Here is a 24,492-nt window from a genome sequence, read left to right as displayed (position 1 = left end):
TAAAATGATACCTCACAATCTTACAAGTTGAGTAGTAATTTCAAAATACTGTTCTCAATATTTGGAATGGTTGAACCGATGAATGTGCTTTCTGAAATAGCAACATTTCACCTGCAAATCTATATTTAAAAACAGTGGTAGATAACACAGCAACCTGAGAGAGACACATACTCATGCATCTGATGTTAATGAAGGCATTTACATTTGTTTGACTAATTTTACTCCCTTTTCCATACTCCTACAATTACAGAACTACATATTCTGTCATGAATAACAGTGTATCTTAAATATCAGGCACACAAGACAGGTAAGACCTGATTTACCTACCATGCTGATCAGAGGTTAAGTTCACAACATGTATAATTGTTGAACTTTGTCACCCTGATTTTTTAAGACTTTGCTAAGCCTTCTGATGTATGTTTGCATTCTTGTAACAAACTTTCTCACACACAATTCTGTAAATAACTTATGTTTTGCATTCTTTCATGGAAGAGGGGAGAATTGATGGACTGTTAGTCTGTCCGGTGTCACTGGAGAGGTGGCACTGTCACCCTCCAATCCACTGTCACTTTAGAAAACTATAAATGTTAGAATCAGAAAATAAAAGTCCCTCTTTTTTTGTTCACCTAAAAAACCAACAATATCCATATCATCATTTCATATCCTATTGTGACAGAACTTTAACACACAAGATGATGATCTTTGTAAATTTTGGCCTTTGGGTAAAGTTATTATTAATACAATGGGGATGGAGGTATGCTTTAGTCCCCTACACAAATATGTGTAGTGTTCTTCGCAGTCAAAAAACTCCCAACGACCTCATTATGCATGTGAACTGAACTCTGCAAAGCAAATAGAAAGAAAGCAACTGCAAAAGCAACTGGAACTGGTGGACTTCCAGGAAACCTTTCTGAGGTTCTGTTAAGCAACTAAACATGTAGCTATAAAAGCCAGTTTTCCCTGTATTTGCAGATGTAATGCATTAATTGAGATCTTATATAGCTCTAAATATATGCCAAAACCATAGGTTGTATACCTTTGTCTTTGCCTTGGCATATTCTACAAGTTTTCTGGGATTAATAAATTTTCAAAGAAATAAAACATAAGGCCTTGATAAATAAAATAGAATTTCCTGTATAAGAAGCTTGAGGACCAAGCATTCTATTAACAAAACACATTTTTTAGCTTTGCTGAATAATTTATTTCAGTTTCCTTGCTCTGTTCTATCTGTCATCTAAAAGTGATTGAAGAACCACCATTACCATGTCATTAGTATCTCTGGGCTACATACAAAGGACAAGGGAGGACCAAACGGAGCACTGTAGTCTAGCTACTTCATTTGGCCCTTCCTCTGCAACACTAGCACTGCTGGCAGGCTGGTCATCAGTCAAGAAGCAAAGAACCTTCACTATGCCCCAGTTTGATTTCTTTATATTTTCTCTTCTCCTGGGATAACTACAGTGGTTATGAGAGCTCTTTATCAAATTTTCCTGAGGGTATGCTTCAAGATGAAGTGCAGCTGAACAGCTCACTCTATTTTTTTCTGCCAGAACTCAATTGGCTTCTGGTAATCGGGATGAGGACTCAAAGTAGGCAGCTGAAGCACATAGGCTGGAGCAAGAGAACAAAAAGGCTCTACACTTTTGACATATTTGAGACGTAAATTTGACTCTGGCATATACTTAGGTTAAGACAGAGGCATAATATTGGCCTCTTCTCCTTAGGGTGCCTATTAACCCAAAAGACACAGAAGAAGAGAGCAGACAGTCAGTTTCTCCTATTGCTAGAAATGCAGAAAGAAACAAAAATGGGAATTCAAAGTGCACCTGTCTTGTGCTGTGATAGAAAGCCTTGTCCTCATGTCCTAGTTTAGGGCAAATTTGGGAGAAAACCTCCAAAAGGAGGCCCCTCCAGAAAGCAAACCCACACAGCCCCTCCCCCCAACTGGTTCGGGAAGGATTCCTTGGAGAGAAGTGGAAAGAACCTGTTTATTTAACAGGCACAGCACCCCCAGCACACAGAATGAACAATACCAGATGATAACACTCCTTCACCACTCTGAAAAGAATGACAAATTCAGAAAATCTCTCTTGAGGGATGGTTGCTCTGTTATCGGTCCCTCTGGTGCTGGGGATGGCCGCTGCAAGCCACAAGGTGCAAACTCTTGGTGTTTCCAGGTCCCAGTCCGGAGCAGGTTCGAGTAGTTCCAAAAAGAGAAGGGAAACAAAAAACAGTCCAGAGAAAAAGATTCGGACTGCTTAGCTAAACTAACTAATGAGCAGAAGCAGAAGCAAAAGCAAGAGCAAAGCAAAAAGCCCAGCAAAAAGCAAAAGCCGCGCTATGTACTCCCTGTCTCTGTGTCCCGCCAGCCGTGGGGGAGCAGGCTGATAACAAAACCCAAAACAAAACATTTGCTCTTCAGAGCCAGTCTTGAAGGCACAGAACGTAATATCCAGCATAAACAGAACACATAAATGGTGATACAAGCATCATAACGTCACCCTAGGACACCTCAATAGCAGCTATTTGAAAAATGCCAGAACAAAATGCTGTAAAATGCAAATAAGGAAAAACACTTGAATTTCAATAAATATTAGATTACACTTGTGTTCCACTTTTCAGCAATTGATGGTTCCAAATTCAACCAGTCCCCAACAGTAAAAAAAAAGGTCTATAATTCTATATAATTTTACATACGAAGAGGTTAGTGAAAAGTTTTGGATGCCTTGATGTGTGTTTGCATTTCAGTTTCCCATGGAAAAAAAACTTTCAGCATTATGTTCTGTACATTGGTGACTCCCTTCTTAATTACTTTTGAACTTACTGGACAATTTCAAGTGGATTTGACAGAAAGAACAGAGAACTCAAAGATAATTACATTACTACAGTCGTCATGAAAATAGGCAGTGAAGTAGAAGAAGTAGATCCTAACCACGGGAAGTGTTGCAATCCCAATTCAGATCTTACTGGACACAAGTGGAACCTTGTAAATGTTTCCCTGAAGTAAAAGTTTCTTTTATATCTCATACATTCCTAGAGAACATCTCTAGAGAAATGGCAAACTCATGGGAAACAAGACATTTCAGTCTTCAGAAAAATGTTCTAAGGCAAAACCCCCATGCAGAGTCAGTCTTCAATTGCTATCTCATTGCAGTGCATACACTTTCTACTACAGACTTTCCACTTTTCTTAATTATCAAGGTTTAGCTTAATGGAAGATACACTATAGACTGACATATAAAAAACTCAGGAATTTTAAATCTCATGAGATACTGTAACCTATATTTAAACTAAGACTGCTTATTGAAATGGTCAACTTTTTTAACAAATACCAATTCTCAGTCCACAGCTGCCTACTAATGAGCACACAAAAACCTCTTACAGCCCTTACAAAAAAATACTTACTGGAATTAATGCCTTATTAATTTATTTTCCAATATATATAATCTGGCAGCTACAAAAAGGATGAGCATAAGCATATCTGTCTCACCACATTTAAATGTGAGAGGATGTTGGGACAAAAGACATCTTTGACCCATCTCACCATTTTGTTTTTGGAAGGAGAATAGAAGTTTGATAGACTGTGTTACACATTTTGCACTACTAAGAAGGCCTTCATGGTATTGACTACATAGTATGTTCAAAGATCCACAGCAGCACACAGAACTGGTAGATTATATAGAGAAATCAGCTTTTGCTACATCCTTAACTTGAAAATTTGCAATATTTTTACCTTGGTGCTTATATATAGTTGAAGACTGCTTAATTATTACATTCCTTTCACACTATTAAAATTCTTGACAAATAAACAAAAGCCACCTTTTAAAAATGATCAATTTAATCATACATATGCCAGACAGGTTTTCTGTGAGTGACTAAAACTGACAAAATAATAACTGGGACATCTTAAGTTGAATTTTCTGAGGTTTGTTCTTCAGTATTTCTGAACCATCAAAAACAAATTAATTGTGCTTTAATCTTCTTTGTTTAATAATAGTTTTCCAAGTTCAATTTCTTGAAATGCATAATTTCTTGCAAATATCCACACAAAACAAATCCTCCTAGAGATGACAGAGACTGTTTAAAGTATTTAGATTAGGTTTGGAAAATTAAATAGAAAGAAAACCCATTAGTAAAGCCAAGAAAAATTAAAAGCATTTGAAATGAGACCTTTCAGAAGAGAAGTCCAACCTTAAAACATAAAGCCGCTTTGGATTGCTTGTTTGTTAGGGGTGAAATGAATCTCATAATCTCATATCATTTTTTCACTACAATTACAGTAATGACTTCTACTTTTAAAGCATTCAATCACTATACAGAATATTACCGTGGCTTGAAAAAATCAAGCAGAAATCATAGATCAAATTTTAAATTCCAAATGCAGTCATAAAATGTTGAGCAGGCAAAAAAAACCAAACCAAACCAAACCACCAAACCAACAGTATCAACAATTAACCCAGATGATCATATGGTGTGCCTCATGTAGCCAGACAGAATGCCAAACCAATTTATAATTGAATTTTTTGAACTAATTGTATTCAAAAAACATGGAAACCAAGATAAGCAAAGAAAATAAACATTGCAAGTCAAATCCAGCTGTGGTTCACTCCAATGACTCAACCTGAATTGTCAAATGATTTTATTTCCATGAGAAGCCTGATAATTATAAGGATACTTCTATTGTTACTTTCTTTTAAATGCACCCAAGGAAAAAAAACTTGCTGTAAGTCAAGATGACTGCACAATATAAAATAACTGTCTTGACAAGAACTACACATCTGTTCTTACACATATAGTTCTGTTATGTGTCAAAACTTAATTTTCCCTATTTAAAGGATAGTTTCACTAGATGTTTCAAATCAAGTTTCTCAAAACAAATTTCAATATTAGGTACTAAAACCTCCTAGTTACCAAATAAAAATAAGAAAATCCACAAAATAAGTGAACTTGAAAACTTAAATTGTGTAATATAATTTGCACATAAATGAATGAATGAAAAATAAATAAGCCTACAAAAAATCACTTAGATTACACTGTAAATTTTTCCCAAAGATAGCTACAGGGAGTTACAATCTTTGTTATATGTTAATTCAAGAGAACATACATGTTTACATAAAAAGAAAATACTAAATTAAGGAAAAAAATCATTAACATATTTAATTTGAAATGGTCACTTACCTGAATTGACTAAAAAAAAATTGTAAGACATATCACAGATCTAAGTAACAGTAATGAAAACTAGACCATTAATAAAGTGCATCTAGAAACGCTGCATTTAAAGTCATATTTTAAACAGTATATTCCTCTATTTACTCTATTGCCAGTGGTAAAGCAGAACCCAGTCAATATTAAAAGGACTTCTCAAAAGAAACAGTAGTAAGCAGAGGAATATGACGACACAAAGTTGAGTCCACAATAAACTAAATCTTTTTCTTTCTTAGAATCTATTAGCCAAGGAATTCAAACTATTAGCTGAAAAATAAAGTAAGATATACTTGCAGTGAAAACACCTTGCTTAAAACCTAATATTTTTAGGAAACAAAAATGTATTACCGACACTTGTTTGTACATACTGCTGAGGATCATGTACTGCACAAAATTAACATTTTGAGTATGCTATGAAAATACTAAGTCCTCTATCTGATAGATTATGTATTGCAGGGACTGTATGTAAGTTAAGTTTCATCAGATTGTAGGGCTTGATAGTATAAGCATATGCATTTATTTTCGAAATAAGTCTACTTACAACTGAGTCTGCATCTGGACACTCCCTATTAAAAAAAAAAAGAAAATTTACAATTATAGAATGCCCAAATTATTTTGTTCAGACAAAATCTCCTTCAATATTTTCAATTAATTTAAAACAGCGCATTTGACACTTTTGCCTCTCAGACTCTTGAAATTTTTACTTTAAATAATCCACATCCAACTGAATGAGATTTAAATAACAGCTGACAGTTTATGCTCAAAACACTGCAAAAGAAAAACTCAGAAGAAATGATGAAAAATCAAACTTACGTATTACTGAAAAGAATTAAAAATTTTAACAAAAAAATCAAGGAAAGTGAGGACTACCACACTGTGTTTTAGATGAACATACTTTAAGTTTCAGGTCTTCATGGTTGATGGGTGCAATAAATAGTAGTCACCAATCCTAATGAAATAGTCTACCTGCAAGTGCAAAATGTTTTGGACAAAATCCAGTTCACAAAGAAATTAAGATTTTCTTCAGAGGAATTCAGAGATTGCTCTTTTAGAGTTTCATTCTTAGTTTGTGTTTGTCAAGCACAGTTGCAGTCAAGTACTAGAAGATGCTGAACAAAATAACTGAGCACACTCCTAAAAAGTACTTAAAAAAAAAAAAGTTGTCTGTCGGAAGGCAGCGGTTGCAAGCATATTATTCACAAGTGTTACACTTTTCCACCACAACTTCAATTTGAGTAAGAGTACTTAAAATAATGAATGACACTGATTCTCTCTGATGTCTTCAAAAAGCAGAAGCAATTACATTTACAGAACGTGGGAATACTTGAGTAGCATACAAGTCCTCTCTAATTTGCACCCTGACAAATCGTGATGGTGCAACTGAACAAAAGTGTTTTTATATCATCAGTCTGAATATCCTACACATGCATGTACAGAAAAAAGAATGTGGAAAAAAATAAAATGTATTGCAAATAAAACATCTTCTCTGAAAAAATAAATGGGTTAAAAGCAAAAAATGTAGCTTTTACTACAGTGTGTTTAAAAACAGGTCCAAGAAACTTGCTAACATGGAAACATTAATAAAAAATTCAATACAGCCTGTTAAGGAAATGACAGTGAGAGGAAGGACTTTATCTTCCCTGAAAGGCCTAACACGAAAGAAGACACGTATGATCAAATTTCTACTTGATTTACATCTTTCATAGCAATACAGCTGTTCTGAAAGATATTTTACTGCTTGAAAAGACAAAGTATAATCTTCCCTTGAGAGATGTGGTTTCAAAAAGTGTCTGTATGCAAACAAGATAGCCTGAGGTACATAAAAGCTGAGAAATGTGAAATATGAGGCAAATGAATGAATATATTTCAGCCCACAATGAAGGTTTCCAAAATTAGTGATCTAAGAGATCTCAAACAGAAATGGCAGATCTAGTATCACTCAGAAGAATACTACCAGCATCTCTCAGGATCTATTCTATAGATGCTAGGAAAACACAGCAGTTTACAAGCATTGGTGAGGTGGAGAACAAGGACATCAAGTAGTAGATAAAAGAACTTTTAAATCACTAGATTTACTAGATCATTCTTTTTAAACTAAAGAACTAGGTCATGCTTCTGTTATAAGGTAGTGTTTCAGAAAACTGAGATTTTATAAGGGAATTTAAGGATTGTAGATGAAAACTGAAACAACCAAATCATGCAAAGCAGTGGTTAGAAGTGAAATCCCTGGCTAAACTACAGCAATATGTAAGAGAATGCACCCTGTGTGGTATTTCCCTGAATTAAAACCATTACTAGACACACCGGTTCAGGCATCAACAGTTTAAAAACTATCTTGACGAACTGAAAAGCCTACTAGCCACGACAGTTTTTTTAGATGTAGAAAGCTTGCCCTACACAAACTAAAAAAGCTTACAGACTAATAAAACATAAGACCAAGGGAGGACTTGACTTCTCTGTGCAGAGGAGTTTCTGATAACAGTTTCATCATTTCCAGTCCATAACAGGATCATCAGCTGAAGATTAAATCAGACAAAATAGAGACTAGCAATCTGTATCTCCAAAGAGATCATAAAAGAAGTATTAAAATATATTATATAAACATATAATGAATTCTCTGTTATTTATTTGTGATGTTCTAGTTCATTTAGTAGTTATGGTTTAATGCAAGAATCTCTGTAAATGCCTATGGCACTTTCGTAGAGTGTATATAGAAACAAAATACTATTATCACCTGCTGTCCTTAGGTCATGAATTTTTCTAAAAAACAACTAACACTAGTAAAATACTTTAAAAACTAATTTTAAAAAGTATATATGCAGATGTTGCCTCTGGGAATATTTCTATATTGTCAAATTTGTCAAATCGTAAGCTGTCTTCTTGAGAAAATACATGTAGAAATTATGAAAAAAATACACTGACCATAAACACTAATATAGATGCTGTGACTAATTCACCTCAGAACTGTTATTCAAACTCACTTTTTGCACAGACTAACTCCCGGAGGACTGAGTACCTGCAAAGAATATGGCATAGGGTATATTTGGGACATCAGTCCTGATCTAGAATGATGGGTATTTGAGAAGGGAGTGTGCTCATTATACACTGCATTTTTCTGTCCTTCAACAGTATATGTAGAAGTTCCTCTAACAGAAGAATACCTGAAGCTTCAATTCTGCAAACACAGACATCCAGTACTTTTACCATGTACAGACATATTTTATAAGGATTAATGTGAATCACATTATCTACAATGCTGACATGCAGAAGAATAAGACATACTTACCTACGCACAGGAAAGAATGAAACATGAGCTAACGACTATGAATACACTTGTTATTTATGTTAAAATCCTTGGTCACAAAAACTGTAAATAACTGTGATGATTTTTTATTCATTGCATTCCTTCAGACAACTGTTATAAATCCATTATTTTTATTTAAATATTGGCTACTTTTTATCCCCATTACTAGTTTTCATATAAAACAAGGCTTCAGGGTGGAAATATACTTACACAGATTCAGTATCTTTTTCTTTTTTCATTATTCCTGATAAACCAAAAGGCTTCCTTTTCCGTGGTTTTATTCCTATGGAACAAACACTTTTCATTCATAGCTCAAAGAGATAAATACATATTTAGCAATGTCAAACACAGATGCATATAAATCCAATGTTTTAAATGCTGCCACAGGTATGCAGTGGTAACACGTATGAGCCAAACTAAGGGAACATTATTCCAATTAGCTTTAAGTGAAATACCAATTCTTAAAAAATAAAAAAAGTAGTAAAATAAAAATTCAACACATTAGTAACAAAATTCTTAAAAAACTAACTTGGATCTCCAAGTTGGGTATACAGACTCTGTTTTCTTTAATAGACAATTTTGAGGAAGAGGACTCTGCTCACAAAAACTCAACTGGAGCTGCTGCTCCAGGCGATCCTGAATAGTCATGGATGAGAACCTGAACATTGCCTTCCCCAGCTACTGCAGTTCAACAGCTATCCTGTTGTTATTTCTTTTGCCCTGGCCCTGTGTGCTCCCAGGAGCTGTAAGCTCCTGTCTTTCCTCAAAAGTAGAATCTTGGTCCTCTTAAAAATAAGAGTGTTTCTTGGCTTTCCAGTTGATGTGAGTTGATGACTTCCCAGTGCTGTAGCTCCAAGACTGGTTCTCATTGAGTTTGGAATTACACTTCTCCCCTTTTGTTTCTTCCCTGCTTTTAGCACTGGATACATATAGCTACAGTACTGAAAAAAGTACTTTCATTGGCTTTCATATTGCTTTCATTCCCACTTAATGTACTAAAACTAAAATACACTTAAATATTGCCTCAGACTTACTGCCACATCTGCTTCTTCACAATGTTTGCTGAGGCAAAGCAGACTGCCAAACAAAATGACAAAGTGCAAGCATCTGATCCAACTAGTCTACAATTTGGTTTTGATGCATGATACTACTGACAGCATGCTTTTGAGCAGAGTGGTAGAAATAATTTGGTTTCCAAAATTAAACCATTGTTAATTCAAGCACTTTATTGTATTTACCTTTACAAAAATACATTACACAGCGCATAAGGAACCTCTTTGCTCCTAGAAATTTTCAATAACTCCAAACTTCTCAAATCAGGTAGCTGTAAAGTCAGTAATATATACTGAGGAACATAATTTTCTCCAAGATTATTTTTAAATGTCTGGGCTTTGTTTTTCCTCTGTGTCTTAAGCAGACCAAAATAATGGCAAATGGAGTATGAGAGTAATTTCTGAACATGGATCTTCTCTGCTTCAGTTAGAAGAGATTTTAAGTCTCAGCCAAAATCTTGGCAACTTAAAAAAGTGTTTGGATGCTATAAGTTATACTGCTGACTCCTCTGTCCCACAAGTAAAGACACAGCTTATGGACAGAAAGCCGTTCTTAACCACTTTAAACAGCCCCCTAAGTAAAAAAAGCTGCACCAACAAAGAAAGACTTCGCAACCATAACACTATATTAGGCTTAGTTTAACTGACACAGTAACAATGGGAAGAGCCCATTGTTTTGACACTTGTAAATTAAGCTACAACACATTCATAACTGAATCAAATCCAAACCTTTGCAAAGACAAAGTGTTAGCCAAAGTATACTTAAAATTATCTGACCTTTATGCATTAGTCTTATAAAAGTTTTATAGGTCTTGATGCCTAGAAAGGCTGATCTGGAACAGAGACTAGACAGAGCTAAATGGACAAAATAGGTATTTATTGAAAGGCCTTAAAATGATACACCTTGGGCTTTACCCAGGATGAATCCAAGATGGATCCTGGTCATGAGTTTTTATACTGTTATAAGTTTTGGTTCATCTACATATTGCTTCTAATTGTGCAATTACAGCTCCAGGTCATGAAGTCTCAACCCCCTGGCTTGCCCCCTTCTCTTTGCCATTGTTTATGCTTTTTGGGTAATGGTTGTCCTTGATTCTCTACTTGGGAAGCGATTGTTTTGTCTAACTACCCTGTGCAGAGAACTTACAAATACCTAATATGAAGTTTCAGAGTCACATACCAGGCAGCAGAGAATCTGAAAAATATAAAAGCTAAAACCCAAGGCATCAGTCCTATTGTCACTGAAGTTTGTTTCTCAAAAGAAAAACTGCATTTTTAGTCTACTAGAGCACTTTAAAGTTATACAGACTCACACACAGAGTACTCTTTCCTTCACAGTTCAGGTCCTAATCCACAGCATTCTCATGTTAACAGCTATGGTACGGCAACTCACCTTCGGCTACACTGGATGTGTTACATTCTTCAAATTCAATAGGGCCTTAAAGAAATGACAATGAAGATAAACATTAGGTCAAATTTCGTCTATTTTTATGACAACTAATATTTCCTGAAAATATGAGACAATCGAATTACAAATGTTGGTAGTAACTGAAAAGCACAATTACTCTGCCAACAGCCAAAGATACTGAAAAATTACATATGTAAAGCAGTTTTTTCACTCCTTCATACTGAAAAATTAAAATACTAGTCATCATCTAACTACAATTCAATTGCCTATATCTAACTGGTGTTCTCATTCAAAATTGCATTTATAATACAACATCAGTGTAAGGTTTTCAATTTACCTTCTTTTAATGAACAAGAACTGTATAAGTAAAAATGAAAAAGGAAAAGCTATACCCCTAATTTTGAAAGTCACACTTTTTCTAACCCTGCATTGCTAGTTCTAGTGTTTCCTCTCCACAGCCAATTGCCTACACAATTAGAAGTGCCACGTAAAACCTTAAACACAGCAATAAATAATTTTTTTCCAAAAAATCATTAAGACCCCACAGGACCAAACCAAAAGAGAACACTAGCTAAGTTCTGGATCTAAGGAAATTCCTCACATTACATTTGCCACAAATTAACAGTCAGTTGCCATTGCAAATTGATGTACTAAGCCTCATTTATTCCTTTATTTTATTTATTCTAGAATTTATTTAATTCCACTCTGAGACATTTTAAGAAGCATGTGTACAGAAAATAGCGTGAATTTCCATAGGATCTTGTTCAGGGAATGATAGAATCATACCAGCACTTTTGGAAGTGCAATGAAAACAGAGAGCACATGCAGGCAGGCACCTTTTCTTCCAGCCCATGTTGGATTACCTTGTATCTGTATCCACAGAAGAAAAAGTTTAGCATGCTATCACTGTGCCACAGGGGTTATTACTTACCTTTCCACAAGCATTTTGATAGCATGCACACAAGTTTATGTACAGATACGTTACAGATAAGACAGAGGGGAAAAAATACTTCCAATTACGTCTTTTCTTTTTTAATTATGGCATGCTCAAAGTATTAATTTATATTTACTGTAATTAAGACTGAGTTTGCAAAATTTTCCCAATCAGTAGAAACAAATTTAAATTGCTGTTTGTAAAAAATTGCTGTTTGTAAAACAGCAGGATCAGAACTTTGGACTAGAACCCATCAATATCTCACTTATCATAATGTAATTGTTTGGCCTCCAAATGATGCTCTTGAAAGCAGAATATAAAAAGACAAATCTCAAATAGCAGTTTTAACAGACCTTTAAATTTCAGTTAGTAGATTACTTCAAATGCAAGTCCAATTATCCAATACAGAAAAACAAGATGCAAATTCCCTACAGCTCTCTCAAACTGTTACATGTCAGAAATATATGTGCATTTTACACTGGTCTTCCAATACTTTCTCCTTTGCTCTTCACTAAATCTACAGTAAAACAAAGTCAGCATGCTCCAAAAAGAAGCAAACCTGGATATCTTGTAAGACAAAAGAACAGGCAAAAAAATCCAGGAAAACTGATTTTTAGAACAGTACATATCTACATCTCAATACTGATTTAATCAACATGTTATTTTACAAAATTAAACTCTATTGTTCACAGGATATTAAGCAAGACATTCATAAAAATGCCATAAAATGTAGAAGCTGAAGAACACAACCATTGCTTCTTCAGAACTACACTTCAGACCACATATTTTTCATCACTTTGCTAATGATTCAACTACTATTTCTTGCTTCTATACATATTCTCATTTTGTTAGGAAAAATTTTTAAAAAGCCAAAACAACCATGAACCATCAAAACAAAAAAACAACCAACACTCATCCCTAAAGCAAAAGAAAGGAACCTGTAAACACTGAGACTTAAATATATTTTCAGAGGAATAAAATACTCAGGCCTTTTGAGAATTCCACCATTTCTTTACCCTTTCTACTAAGAGTGATGCCCTTAATTTTAAAACTTTTACACTAATGATTAATAGAAATAATGAAGGCTCAAATATAGCTTATCCATATTCCAGATCAGTATATTAACTGCCACTTCTAAAATAAACAGAAATGAAAGCTCTTCTTCAACAAGACACCTAAGTTCATCTATTTTTTTCCATTATGCTTGCCTAAAACACTTGCCTTTAAAGGTCAGTTTTTTACGCCTTTTAAGAAAATATATTTGAGGACACATTCTTCCTTACTACAGAACCACACAGATATCATGTGAACCAATTCAAAATAACATGTGTTACAATTCAAAAACCTATTTTGGTAGTAACTTACCTTCCCTACTCAAATTTGTATAGGGCCCTTCTTCCTTTGGAATTTCAGAAATTCATGTCAGTGGCTGTCTCTAATTAGCTCAGTTGGTTAGGGCATGGTGCTATTGACACCGAGGTTGTGGGTTCAATCCCTATATGGACTATTCAGTTAAGAGTTGGACGATGACCCTTGTGGGTGCCTTCCAAGAAAGAATATTCTGTGCATCCAGTTTGCCCTTTTGAATGGAGCAGAGTGAAATTTTTAACAGTTTTAAATTTTGTGACAAGTTTTGTTCTGTAACTTCAGACTCCCCAACAGTTCTGCTTCCTATATGTCTGCCATAAAGAGTACCATATTTTGCCTTGGGCATAGTATTTTCAATCAAAGTAACATTTCAGAAATAGACATTTCCTATTGTGGCACTCTATAGTGTACTAACTTAGAAAACAGGATAGCTGTGAGAAGCTTTCAATAGCCTACATAATAGCTGGAGTCTCCTGCAGCTTGTAGATGTCTTTGAATCCAAAGAGGTGATAATACTGCTGTCCAAGCACAGCTATGTGCTGTCACCACATTGTCCTCTGCTAGAACTAGCTGCATTCTCCTAGTCAGCCAGAAGGCCTTAGGCACACGTTATAGGAGCATAGCATCAATTAGGAATTCAGACAGTTTCTTAAAAAGTTTTCCAGCATCGCTCAATGTCTGTGTCAAACATGGAAACAAAAGCAGCTGCACTAGCACTGAAAAAAATCCCCCAAACCTCTAAAAAAATCCCAACTCAAAAAGCTTTCTCCTCTGCAACATCATAATGCATATCTTTCTGATTCCCTAATCAGAAGTCAAGAAGTCAGAAATTGCTATAGTCAAGAATTACCAGTGGATTGGCATTAATGGAGATTGCCAGACAGATGTAATACACAAATGTAAGTCAAAGCATGCAAAGTGATGTCCTGGTATCCCAGTAACTTCTGTAACAATTACATGAAGTTTTTAAGGTGGATGCATTACCTCTAGGAGGCAAAAAGTTTTCAGAACAGACTTGTGCCCAACAATTGTACTGTAGACAAAGGCTTAACACCAACAAAGACTTCAGCTCAAAATCTGGATGACTACAATGGCTAAAATTTTTGATGCAAGTAAACAGATCCACTGTCCATTGTAGCATTAAAAGAAAGAAAAGCAGTTGCTTCATATTTAAGAAGCAAGTGTTGATGTTGGGGACTGAAGTCATTCCCTGAAGCAGTCTCTAGAGTCCATGCCACATGATAGCCTAAGGCACTGAAAGAACCATCTAAATGGTGCCATACTGCAGTGCAGGTGATAACACTGCTGTTTGACAGTACTGCAATCAAAGCACTAACATTTGGCAGTACTGCAATCAAAGCACTAAAATTTCCTTTGTTGTTTTTCTCATAACAAGACAATAATGTGAATTGAGAAGGAAGCCCATTCTCAAGCATTAATATGAACACAAAACCAAATTCTAAAACTACAGCAGTATTGTAAAAAAACAAAAAGACATTTCAAGACTTTTTTCAGAGTAAATAAAAAGTTATAGCTAAGATCTAGTCCAATCCTTGCAAAGGTCTCTGATTTAATGTTCTGTTGCAAGGAGATTGCAACTTTCAAAAGTCTACTCTCCCTGCTGCCATATTAACCCAAACTTAGGTAATGCTGGCTTTAACAGCTCAAATACCTCTATATAGACTTGCATGTATTTGATGCTGTAGACACACAGAATAGAAAAAAAAATGCAGTGCATAAATGAAGATTAGTCTTTACAATAGAAAGAGACATGAGCATCTAGTGGGATTTCCATCACTAAAGTATATATACCTAGCTATCCTAGCTAATGAGAAATAGTAGTGTTCTACAAAGGAAGCAGATATTAAAAATCAGTAAGCTCTTCTAACTGTACATACAAATTCCTACCAAGCATCACTGCAAGCTGCACTGAGTTTTTGAATGCTCACAGTATTCTACCAGTGGGGACAGAATAAGGACAAGAAGAGAAAGCAAATGGAGTATGGTTTCACAAACACATGGAGGCAGACAGCTGCTAATTGACAAGAGACTAAAGCAAATACACCAGGACTGGGTCAGTTCTTAGGCTCTTGAAAATAAAGCAGCTTCTGTTTGCTGGAACAGAAAAAAGTAATTTGTATGAATATAATTTATACAATAATATAACATAGTGTAATTTTTATTTTAGTGAATTTCATAATTCACTGAATTAATAATTTCATAATTTAAGAAGCGACACTCGCAGAAATTAAGCGCCAGCGAGTAAGGATGCATCTTAGGATGCATCTCCTAGATTGTTCAGTAACTACACGAAATGTTTCTTTTGTTACAAGTGGCATGTGAGTGTGTGAGCTTTCATGCCCCTAAAGGTAGAGTATATAGCTAGCAATAAGGAGACAATGTTCTTATTGACAGACAAATGAAGAAGATGCAATTGCACTGTATATTATCTTACAGAATCTCCTACGCATTTAGCTCACATCTATGGGAACAGTACTTTCAGAGGATATTTAAGGCAACTACAAAAACTATCTTTATAACCACCATCTTATACCTGCTACTTAAAAAAACCAAAACAACAAGAAAAAAACCTCTCTCCACAAAATCATAGATACAGGTTTTCTAGCCTGTCTGTATAACTTTTACATAAAACCTCTGTGAGGGAGACATTGGGAGAATGTTTTGCTAATGTCAAAACAATAAAATAACCCCCACTTTCCTCAATTGAGAGGAAAAAAAAATATTACCGTTTGAATTCTTAAATAAACACGTCAAATGCAAAAGTCAACCATTATTACTAGTAAGAAAAACATAATATTATGTCATACCCTGAAAAAGTGCCCCAGTAAGTGTACCAATGAACTGGAAAATCCCACAGAGCTAAAAAGTTAAACAAATCAAGAAGTCAACAAATCAAAAAAGAACTGCTCTACGTTTGCATCTGCTTTGAAAACTGTCCTTTCCATCTTAAGGGGGGCATGCATGGCAGAAAGAAAACATTACACTGGTATTAACTTCACATAATTCTCATTAACTAGGAACACTAAGACCCTCAGAACACCCCCCAGAACTGCCTTTCCCTGCAGCCTGAGGATTCAGTTTACATACATGCATGCACATACAAACATTAACATATCTGTTTCAGGCAAAATCTTCTAAAAATACTCCATAAATCTGTACCTGTAGTTACAAATACAGTAACAAACCATATTCTTGTTTTCAACAAAAACAAAAGTTTGTCTCTGAGTGTAAATCATGCATGAAAGGAGGACAATTTTTTTAAACTGCATATGCTTCACATGCTGCTTCAAATGGCAAAGCTTTGCGTGCCTGGCTCAGTGCCAGTTGACAGCTCAGCTGGATATCAATGCACATTCTGACCCCCCTTGCAGCGTGTCACTTCTGAATTGTTTCCACAGTAGAAAGTTTATTCAACCTCTCTCTCAAATTCAGTGGACCGACCATCATTCTGCTATTTAATCATAGCAGAACAGGTTATTTTTCTGACAGCACTAAAGCCAGACAGCAGTTCCTAATGAACAGCTTGATACAAGTGGAATTTCGACTGTTTTAGCCTCAATTAATTCTGCTGTCAAAACAAATGACTGCTTTTAGTGTTTAGATGTCAAGCTGCATCACAAAGGTCAATTTTGTATGTACACAAACATATAAGCAATCTTTTTCTTGCTATCATCTGATCCTGTGACATGTTTAGCAAAAAAAATTCAAGTTTTCAAATTCAGAAGCTAGGAAGCCCAAATATATTCCATCAACATAAGTGTTTCTAACACTAACTTCCCATTTTTATTGCCTGTCCATTTATGAGAAATGATTTTATAAAACAGTAAGAAGATTTTTTTTCCTAGAAAAGGACCTTTTATTCTACATTTTAAAACAAGAAGGAAAAAACCAAATAGAAGCTTATCTTATTTGGAGGAATGCAGAGTAAAGACGAGCAGCTGTTTTCTTTGAGCTAAATTTCATACATGTGATACAGTTATCATGCTAGTACCAAACTGCTACAAGCAAATCTTAATTTATGGATTTGGTCATCTATTCTTTGCCAAAAAGAGCATAAGGGAAAAAAAAATAAAAGTGGCCTGATAGCAGGTCAGTCTGAGGGAAAACACTGAAATAATAGTGGCAAAACATGATCCTTTAATCTAATTCAATAAATACAGTTCCCCTACAACAATCACTGAATTTCTGACTACTCGTTGTTATATCCTCAGAATGATATATCAGCCTAGCTGATACATAGCCTCTAGAGATGTTGAATGCCTCATCAAATCTTCCTTAAAAAAATTAAAAAAAGAAAACTATAGCACACTTATAGTACTCAATTAAGGAAAAGAAAGGGAAAGGTAGAGGTGATACTGGGCACCAGAAATAATGACAATTATCAGTAGCAATATGTAGCACTTCCTTGGAAAGAATTTTTTTGGATGAAGAATTTTAACCGCGATTCTGTTTTTAGGCTTCCAGCCCTGCACTCAGTTCACCAGATGAAAGGCAACATTATCCACCTCAGGCTTTTCTGGTCCTCTGGCTACAAACTATGTGAATACAGCAAGTACTCAAGGGACACTATTATATTATTGTTATAGTCAAGGGACACTATTTCTGGTTTTGGTCTGTAAGCCACATAAAGCAGAAAAGGATCATAATCTGAGTAGCCCTAAAATAATTATTATCAATTAAGATGTTTATCATCAGAAGGAAAGACCAGATTTATTTCTCTAAAATAAAAATGTGGCAAACATAAGTTAAAAAGTATTTTTCATTGCTCTGATAACACAAGAGTTTTCAAAAGAGACAGGAAACATGTACCAAAGGCAATGATTCAAGGTAGAGATCTGTCTAGGCTGCAACACCTGAGTATGACAACAAACACTGCTATGATCTATGAAAACTATGATCTGTGAAAGTGTGAGGTCTGTGAGCAGCAAAATAGTTTCAGCTAATACACCAATCTGCAGAGCATTACAACCCCTTTTCTCATCCTTTTCTACTCCTGCTTTTGCTTCAGCTTCACTCCATATTTTCTCTCTGAACGCATAAACAACAGGATGTGAAATATGACTGGTTTTAAGTATTTATAAGCTAAGTGGCAGGCCAACATACACAATACGTACAAATACATACTCAGCTCTCTGCTGATTCTCTAAATGACTAGTAGTTTGGAAGCTTCTTCTTCCTCTAGCAACCTCCTCATTTCTACACTCTCCTTTTCCATCAAATTGTGTAGAAAGTAGCAGTCTTGTGAAAATTGAAGGAGAGGTGTGGTAAAAGTACTAAACAAGAGCATAACTATAGTCTATAAATATAAGTTTCTGTAACAAAAGGCTCTGCCTGTCTACATGGTGCATGATGCACCTGCTGCATCACAGCAAATACACCGTGATGAAAGAAATGCACAGACACTCTCGTTTTTAAGAAGATTCAGCTACGATTCTGCAACACTAGACACACTGTAACTATGTCAAGTTATAGCCCACTTATTCAAAGACAGTTTCAAAGAATCACATCTTTTTTAGAAGTCACACATTCTCCCTGTAAATGAAGAGAGATATGGTTCCTTACTGAAGTTCTGAACTTAAGCCCATGAAGTCATCAAAAGTTAAGATGTTTAATGTGACCCTATGGAGCACAAATAGGGTAATATATTTTATAGCATACAGAACTTTCAGACAAAAAGATCTTTTTTCCATTAGAAAATAAAGAACATTTCCTACCTTAAAAGAAAAATACACCCCAAATAAATAAGTTCAAAATATCAAAACTTTCCTAAATATTAATTATATATAAAGTTACGTTTTTATATAAGTAATGTACAGGTCTTATTTACTTTATCAGCATAAAACACATTTCAGTGTGTTTTTTTCTGTTTTCAGTTGTTTTAAAGCTATTCAATTTTTCTGGTCATAGAAATCCATCATACATCCTACTGCATTTTGTGATGACTGTGACCTACTTAATATATTCCTCCTATTTAAGTTACTGAAGTGGACATTGCTTTGCTCCTGCAATCCTAAAAAACTCTTTTAAATGTCAGGCTGCAACTAAATTGTTTGCCTGTAGGAAAAAAATTTGAGTGCACCCAACAGTACTTTATCTTACTGTGTGTTCCAGATCATTCACAATCTAGCTCTTGCCCTGTTATGTCTACTAATGTTGTCCAAGATATTTCTATCAATGCTATGATTCTTCCACTTGCATTCAAATATTTCTTTCAATAAAACTTGCTCCTTTATAACTCTCCAGACCATTAAAAATCAATACATTGCATTCTACAACAAGTTTACAACTTAGATACATCTAATTATTAAAAATCTATATTGGCAGATCTTCAGACTAGAAGCCCACAGAAGCTTTGGCAGTTTGTTCAAAGGACCGAATTTTTGCAGGCAAAATAAAACAGACATCTAGGACAGCAGTTAAGACACATTTGTTGGCACAGCTTTTCAGCTTGTATCTCCTCCTCAAAATCAGTTCTACAGCCTAAGACCCTTAAAGACCTTTCTATCTGCCTCAAGCCCAGCTTCCCATAAAATCCTCAAAAATATAAAAATATTCATACTTAATTTCTTTAATTAACTTCTGAAATATAGCAGTAGTCTGCCCTCCTTTACAAAGAATACTTTCCTGAATCCCTTGGACACTGTCAGTGTTGATAAACTAAGCTCATTCCTCAGACAATCTTTTGTGTAGAACTATATGTGGGCACAGTCTTTGAGAAATTGTGACATTCCAAGCTATTTGTGCATTTAACCACAAGCGTCAGCAGCACTAAAGTATTCACAGTATTTAAAGAAAATACAAAGAAAATAATTTATAAGAACATAAAATAAATACTTGCTTTGTTACCCTTCCCTGTAGAAAAGAAGCTCAAAGATGTCCTGCAGAGCTTTTCAAAAGTGAGTATTAACCATTTTCAGTGTTTATTTACATCTACTTTGTAACTTGTTTAGTGTCCTAAAACAGTATTTTTACATGTGCTGTAAACTACTATGTTATCAAACAAACCCACAGAAAGAAATTAATGCCACACCCAGCACTGTTTAAAGTCTTTCTTTTAAAACAGAGTTCATTATTTAACCACATAAAATGCTAGTAAGCTCTAATCAAAGCAAACGTCAATATTTAATGGCCCTTGTTTTGCCTCTTAAAGTCTGGGAAAGGATTAACTTGTTTCTAAAAATTTTTAGGAGTAATAAATTTATTCTTAACCCTCTTTTTTTCCCCACTACTTAATCTTGTACATTTGGTACATTTCTTCATTAGATACAAAACATGCTGTTTAACACAATACACTAACTTAATAGAAGTATTAACATGGAGCGAACACAACTGTGCATTAACACTACCAGCACTACCTTTCAGCTGTGGTGCAGCTCACTCTGACACTCTTGTATTTGTTTTGGAAAAAACACATAATTAGTACTTTTCATTGACATTTAGCACTAAAGCGCTCACAACAGGCAACTTCAAAAGGCCTAAAAGTGTGTGATAAACTCACACCAAACTTTGCACTAATGCCACCACCAACAGACAGCCACATGAAATGTTATTCTAATCAAATAAGCAATATTTCAGTTGAGTTCACAGAAACAGAAATCAGTTGAATTAAAGGCTAGGTAAAATTTAGGGTTTAGATGTTTATTAACTTGAAACTTTAATGCGTCATGATCTCTGCTAACAGGCAGAGATCCCAAACGTATTCTCTCAGAACAGAAAAGAATCACCAGCACACTAAGAAAGATGCCAGGATATTTTTTTGTAGTATGTGCTACCTTGTGAAAAAGTAGTGATCCTGACATTATAGCAGTCCTAACTCACTGAAAATCATATCAACTTAGTCTACTTTATACCATTTCCAGAAAGTAATTCAGGAATTTTTTGCCAGTTTGAAATTATGTCTCCACTGGACATGCATGACCTCACTCTGTTCCATGATTGGAGTTACTAGAAGCCTTGAGACTATTTCTTATGCACGGGCAAATAAAGTGAAACAGGTCTTCAACAGCTCCAAAAATCAACAAACCAAACATTTTTTTTAATCAGCATTACTCATTATTGACCAAATTGTCAATTTTTGCATTTGGTGGAGGGACGAAACAGAATGGGAGTATTACATCTGTCCTTTATGAATCTTGTTATCTGTGCAACCATCATTTTATTAAAAATATTCATACTATATTTCTGGTATCTAAAATGAGAAGAGAAACAGAAGTCAAATACTTTACTACATGTGCAAGAGCCAGTGATGGCTGACCAACAGCAACTGTTGGTAATAAACATTATAAACTCCTGTTACCATTAAACCAAAGAGTAGATGAATTGCAGGCACCAATTTTCAATATTTTTAAAAATGCAAACTTCTTTCAGGCCCTCTAAAAAGCTCAAATTTATTGAATGAATAATGAAAAGAGGCAAGAAGTATTTCTACAGGCTCTCACATTCTGAAACATGGATTAAGCTAGCACCAAACCAATACTTTAAAAAAAAATTGCTACAGCTGAAAATGACCCAATGCCTTCCTCACTCACACTAAATAACAGCACAGCATATGTAGTAATTGTCATCTGCACATCACTGTTTTATTGCAGAACAAGGAAGCAAACAAGATTATGGCTTTCCATTTTTCAATCTGCATTACAGTAAAAGTCTTGATTTCATCTTCAATATTTTTTAAGTAAAAAGGGAAAAAATAGAGGAACAAACTACCAACAGCCACTAACAACAACACCACAACAAATTAATGAAGACAAAGGCTTTCTACAATGGGATTACTGGTGGATAAGGGAAGAGCAACTGATCTCATCTACCTGGACTTCTGTAACGCATTTGACACTGTTTTGCATGATATTTTGGTCTGTAAACCAGAGAGAAACATAACTGACAGACGGACCGATTAGTGGATAAGGACTTGGCTGGATGGTTGCGCTCTAAGAGTTGCCATCAAAATCTCCATGTTCAAGTGGAAAGCAGTGACAAGTGGTGTTGCCCAGGGGACAGTATTTGCACTGGTACTGTTAAACATCTCTGTCAGTGATATGGACAGTTGGGAGCACCCACAGCAAGTCTGCCAATGACACCAAGCTGTGTGGCATGGTGGACCCACTAGAGAGAAGGAATGCCATCCAGAGGGACCTAGAACAGACCCAAGAGATGGGCTTGTGCAAACCTCTGGAAATTCAAAAAGGCCAACTGCAGGATTCTGGGTCAGGGCAATCCCAAGCACCAATACAGGCTGGATTGAGAATAGGTTCAGAGAGGCCTTCTGAAAAAAAGATGTGGGGGTGTTCATGGACAAGCAGCTTACCACGACCGAACCATGGGCACTGACAACCCAGAAAGCCAATTGCATCCTTAGAGCACCTTCCGGTACTTACAGTGGGCCTACATGAAAAGTTAGAGAGGGCATTTTCACAAGGGCATGTAGTGACAGGAAGGAAGCAATGACCTTAACATGCAGGAGGACAGGCTTAGATTAAATACTAGAATGAATTTCTTTACTGTGAGGGTGCTGAAATTCGTTACTGTGAGGGTGCAGGAATGGGTTGCCCAGAGAGGCTGTGGATGCCTTATCTCTGAAAGTGTTCAAGGCTGGTCTGGATGGAACCTTCTAAGTGAACCGTGCAGTGGCCAAAAACTATTACAGGAACAAACACACATATTTAGTTTCCCATATACGAGAAGTGGACATGGTTATTCAGTAACTAAAATTAAAAATTACTCATTATCAACTACAGATACATAGGCATTCACTAACCTCTTAAAAGACATTTGATATTAACCTGAAAATTTCAGATATAAAATCTAAAAAGAACATGAGCTTAAACTTCTTAGCAGCATCTATGTCTTGTGCACCAATGCTGCACACTAGAACAAACCAATTTTTAAACACATTAGTAGATTAAGTATCTGGAGCTAGAGCTCATTAGTATCTCATTAATCTGGAAGAAGATTACTCTGGTATCACTTCCATTACTGATTTGAATATACTTTGGAAGAAAAGCAGATATTTTCTGCCATACAATAAATTAATTTTCCAAGGAATACAAAGCAACAGACTACAACAAACATGAGACCAATCAATCAGAAGCGGTTAAGTTTTGATGAACATTGCAGGACCATATGAGTGACTAAAGCATCTTCCAACTGATGGTATCAAATCTGCCACCAAACCTAACACTGGGAATATATAATAGAATCCTAGAATGTTTTGGGTTGGAAGGGATCTTTACAGCTCATCTAGTCCAATCCTCCTGCAATAAGCAGAGACATCTTTGACAACATCAGGTGGCTCAGAGTCCTGTCAAACATGACGATGAATGGTTCCATGGATGAAAAATTACCACTTTGAGCAACCTGTTCCAGTGTTTCACCACCCACATAATAAACGCCTTACTTACATATAGTTTGAATTTACTCTCTTTTAGTTTAAAAATATTACTCCTTGCCATATCACTACAGGCTCTAATTTCTAATTTCTAGTCCCCATCTTTCCTATAAGGCCATTTTAAGTACTAGAAGGCCACAATCAGCTATTCCTGGAGCGTACTGTTCTCCAGGCTGTACAGCCTCAACTGCCTCAACCTGTCCTCACAGGAGAGATGTTTTAATAAGCTCAGTGTCTCTCTTCTGGACCACTCCAACAATTCCATGTCCTTCCTGTGCTGGGACCCCAGAGCTGATGTAGCCCTGCAGCTGGGGTCTCAGCAGAATCCCCTCCCTGGCCCTGCTGCCCACACTGCTCTGGATGCAGCCCAGGACACGTGTGGCTCTCTGGGCTGGGAGTGCCCATGGCTGGGTCATGTCCAGCCTCTCAGCCACCAGCACCCCCAAGCCCTTCTGGGCAGGGCTGCTGTGATCTGCTCATCCCCAGCCCGTGGTGCAACACCTTGCACTTGGTCTTGTAGAACCTCACGAGGCTCACATGGGCCCATTCCTTGACCTCATCCTGGCTCCTCTGGGTGTTAGAGGCAGTTCAGGGAACACATTAAATTCTGATCTGAAGCCTGACTGGTCCTGCCAGCTTTGTTCTTTGGTGTTTTACACTAACTTTCTTTTCAGTTAAAACTAAAGATTTGCAACTGGATGTAAGTGGTTTGGTCTTCCATTTTTTTTTCACTGAGCAGGAGTCAGAAAACAAAAATTATTACTTCTCCAAATATTTTGTTATTAAAAACGCTAAATTCAAAACTGATTTAATAAA

At 35.8% G+C, this 24,492-nt stretch overlaps 1 protein-coding gene across 8 annotated transcripts in view; it reads right to left on the bottom strand.

Annotated features, from left to right (window-relative positions):
* The window catches only part of FCHO2 (FCH and mu domain containing endocytic adaptor 2), an 89,212-nt gene that overhangs the window by 37,808 nt on the left and 26,912 nt on the right, over nt 1–24,492 (bottom strand). For 7 of the 8 annotated variants that reach the window (XM_038125756.1, XM_038125759.1, XM_038125757.1 and 4 more), the window contains 3 exons: nt 10,955–10,999; nt 8,720–8,792; nt 5,747–5,771 (listed from right to left, as the gene is read on the bottom strand). In XM_038125756.1, coding sequence (XP_037981684.1) covers nt 5,747–5,771; nt 8,720–8,792; nt 10,955–10,999 — 143 coding nt within the window. Of the gene's footprint in view, nt 1–2,033; nt 2,164–5,746; nt 5,772–8,719; nt 8,793–10,954; nt 11,006–24,492 lie in introns of those variants that run through there. The other variant, XM_038125761.1, reaches the window with a different exon arrangement.

The sequence above is a fragment of the Motacilla alba genome, chromosome Z, assembly GCF_015832195.1.
Source record: "Motacilla alba alba isolate MOTALB_02 chromosome Z, Motacilla_alba_V1.0_pri, whole genome shotgun sequence".
NCBI classification, from domain to species: domain Eukaryota; kingdom Metazoa; phylum Chordata; class Aves; order Passeriformes; family Motacillidae; genus Motacilla; species Motacilla alba.
The sequence above is the reverse complement of the archived record's forward strand: the minus strand, read 5'-3'. Positions and strand labels throughout refer to the sequence as shown.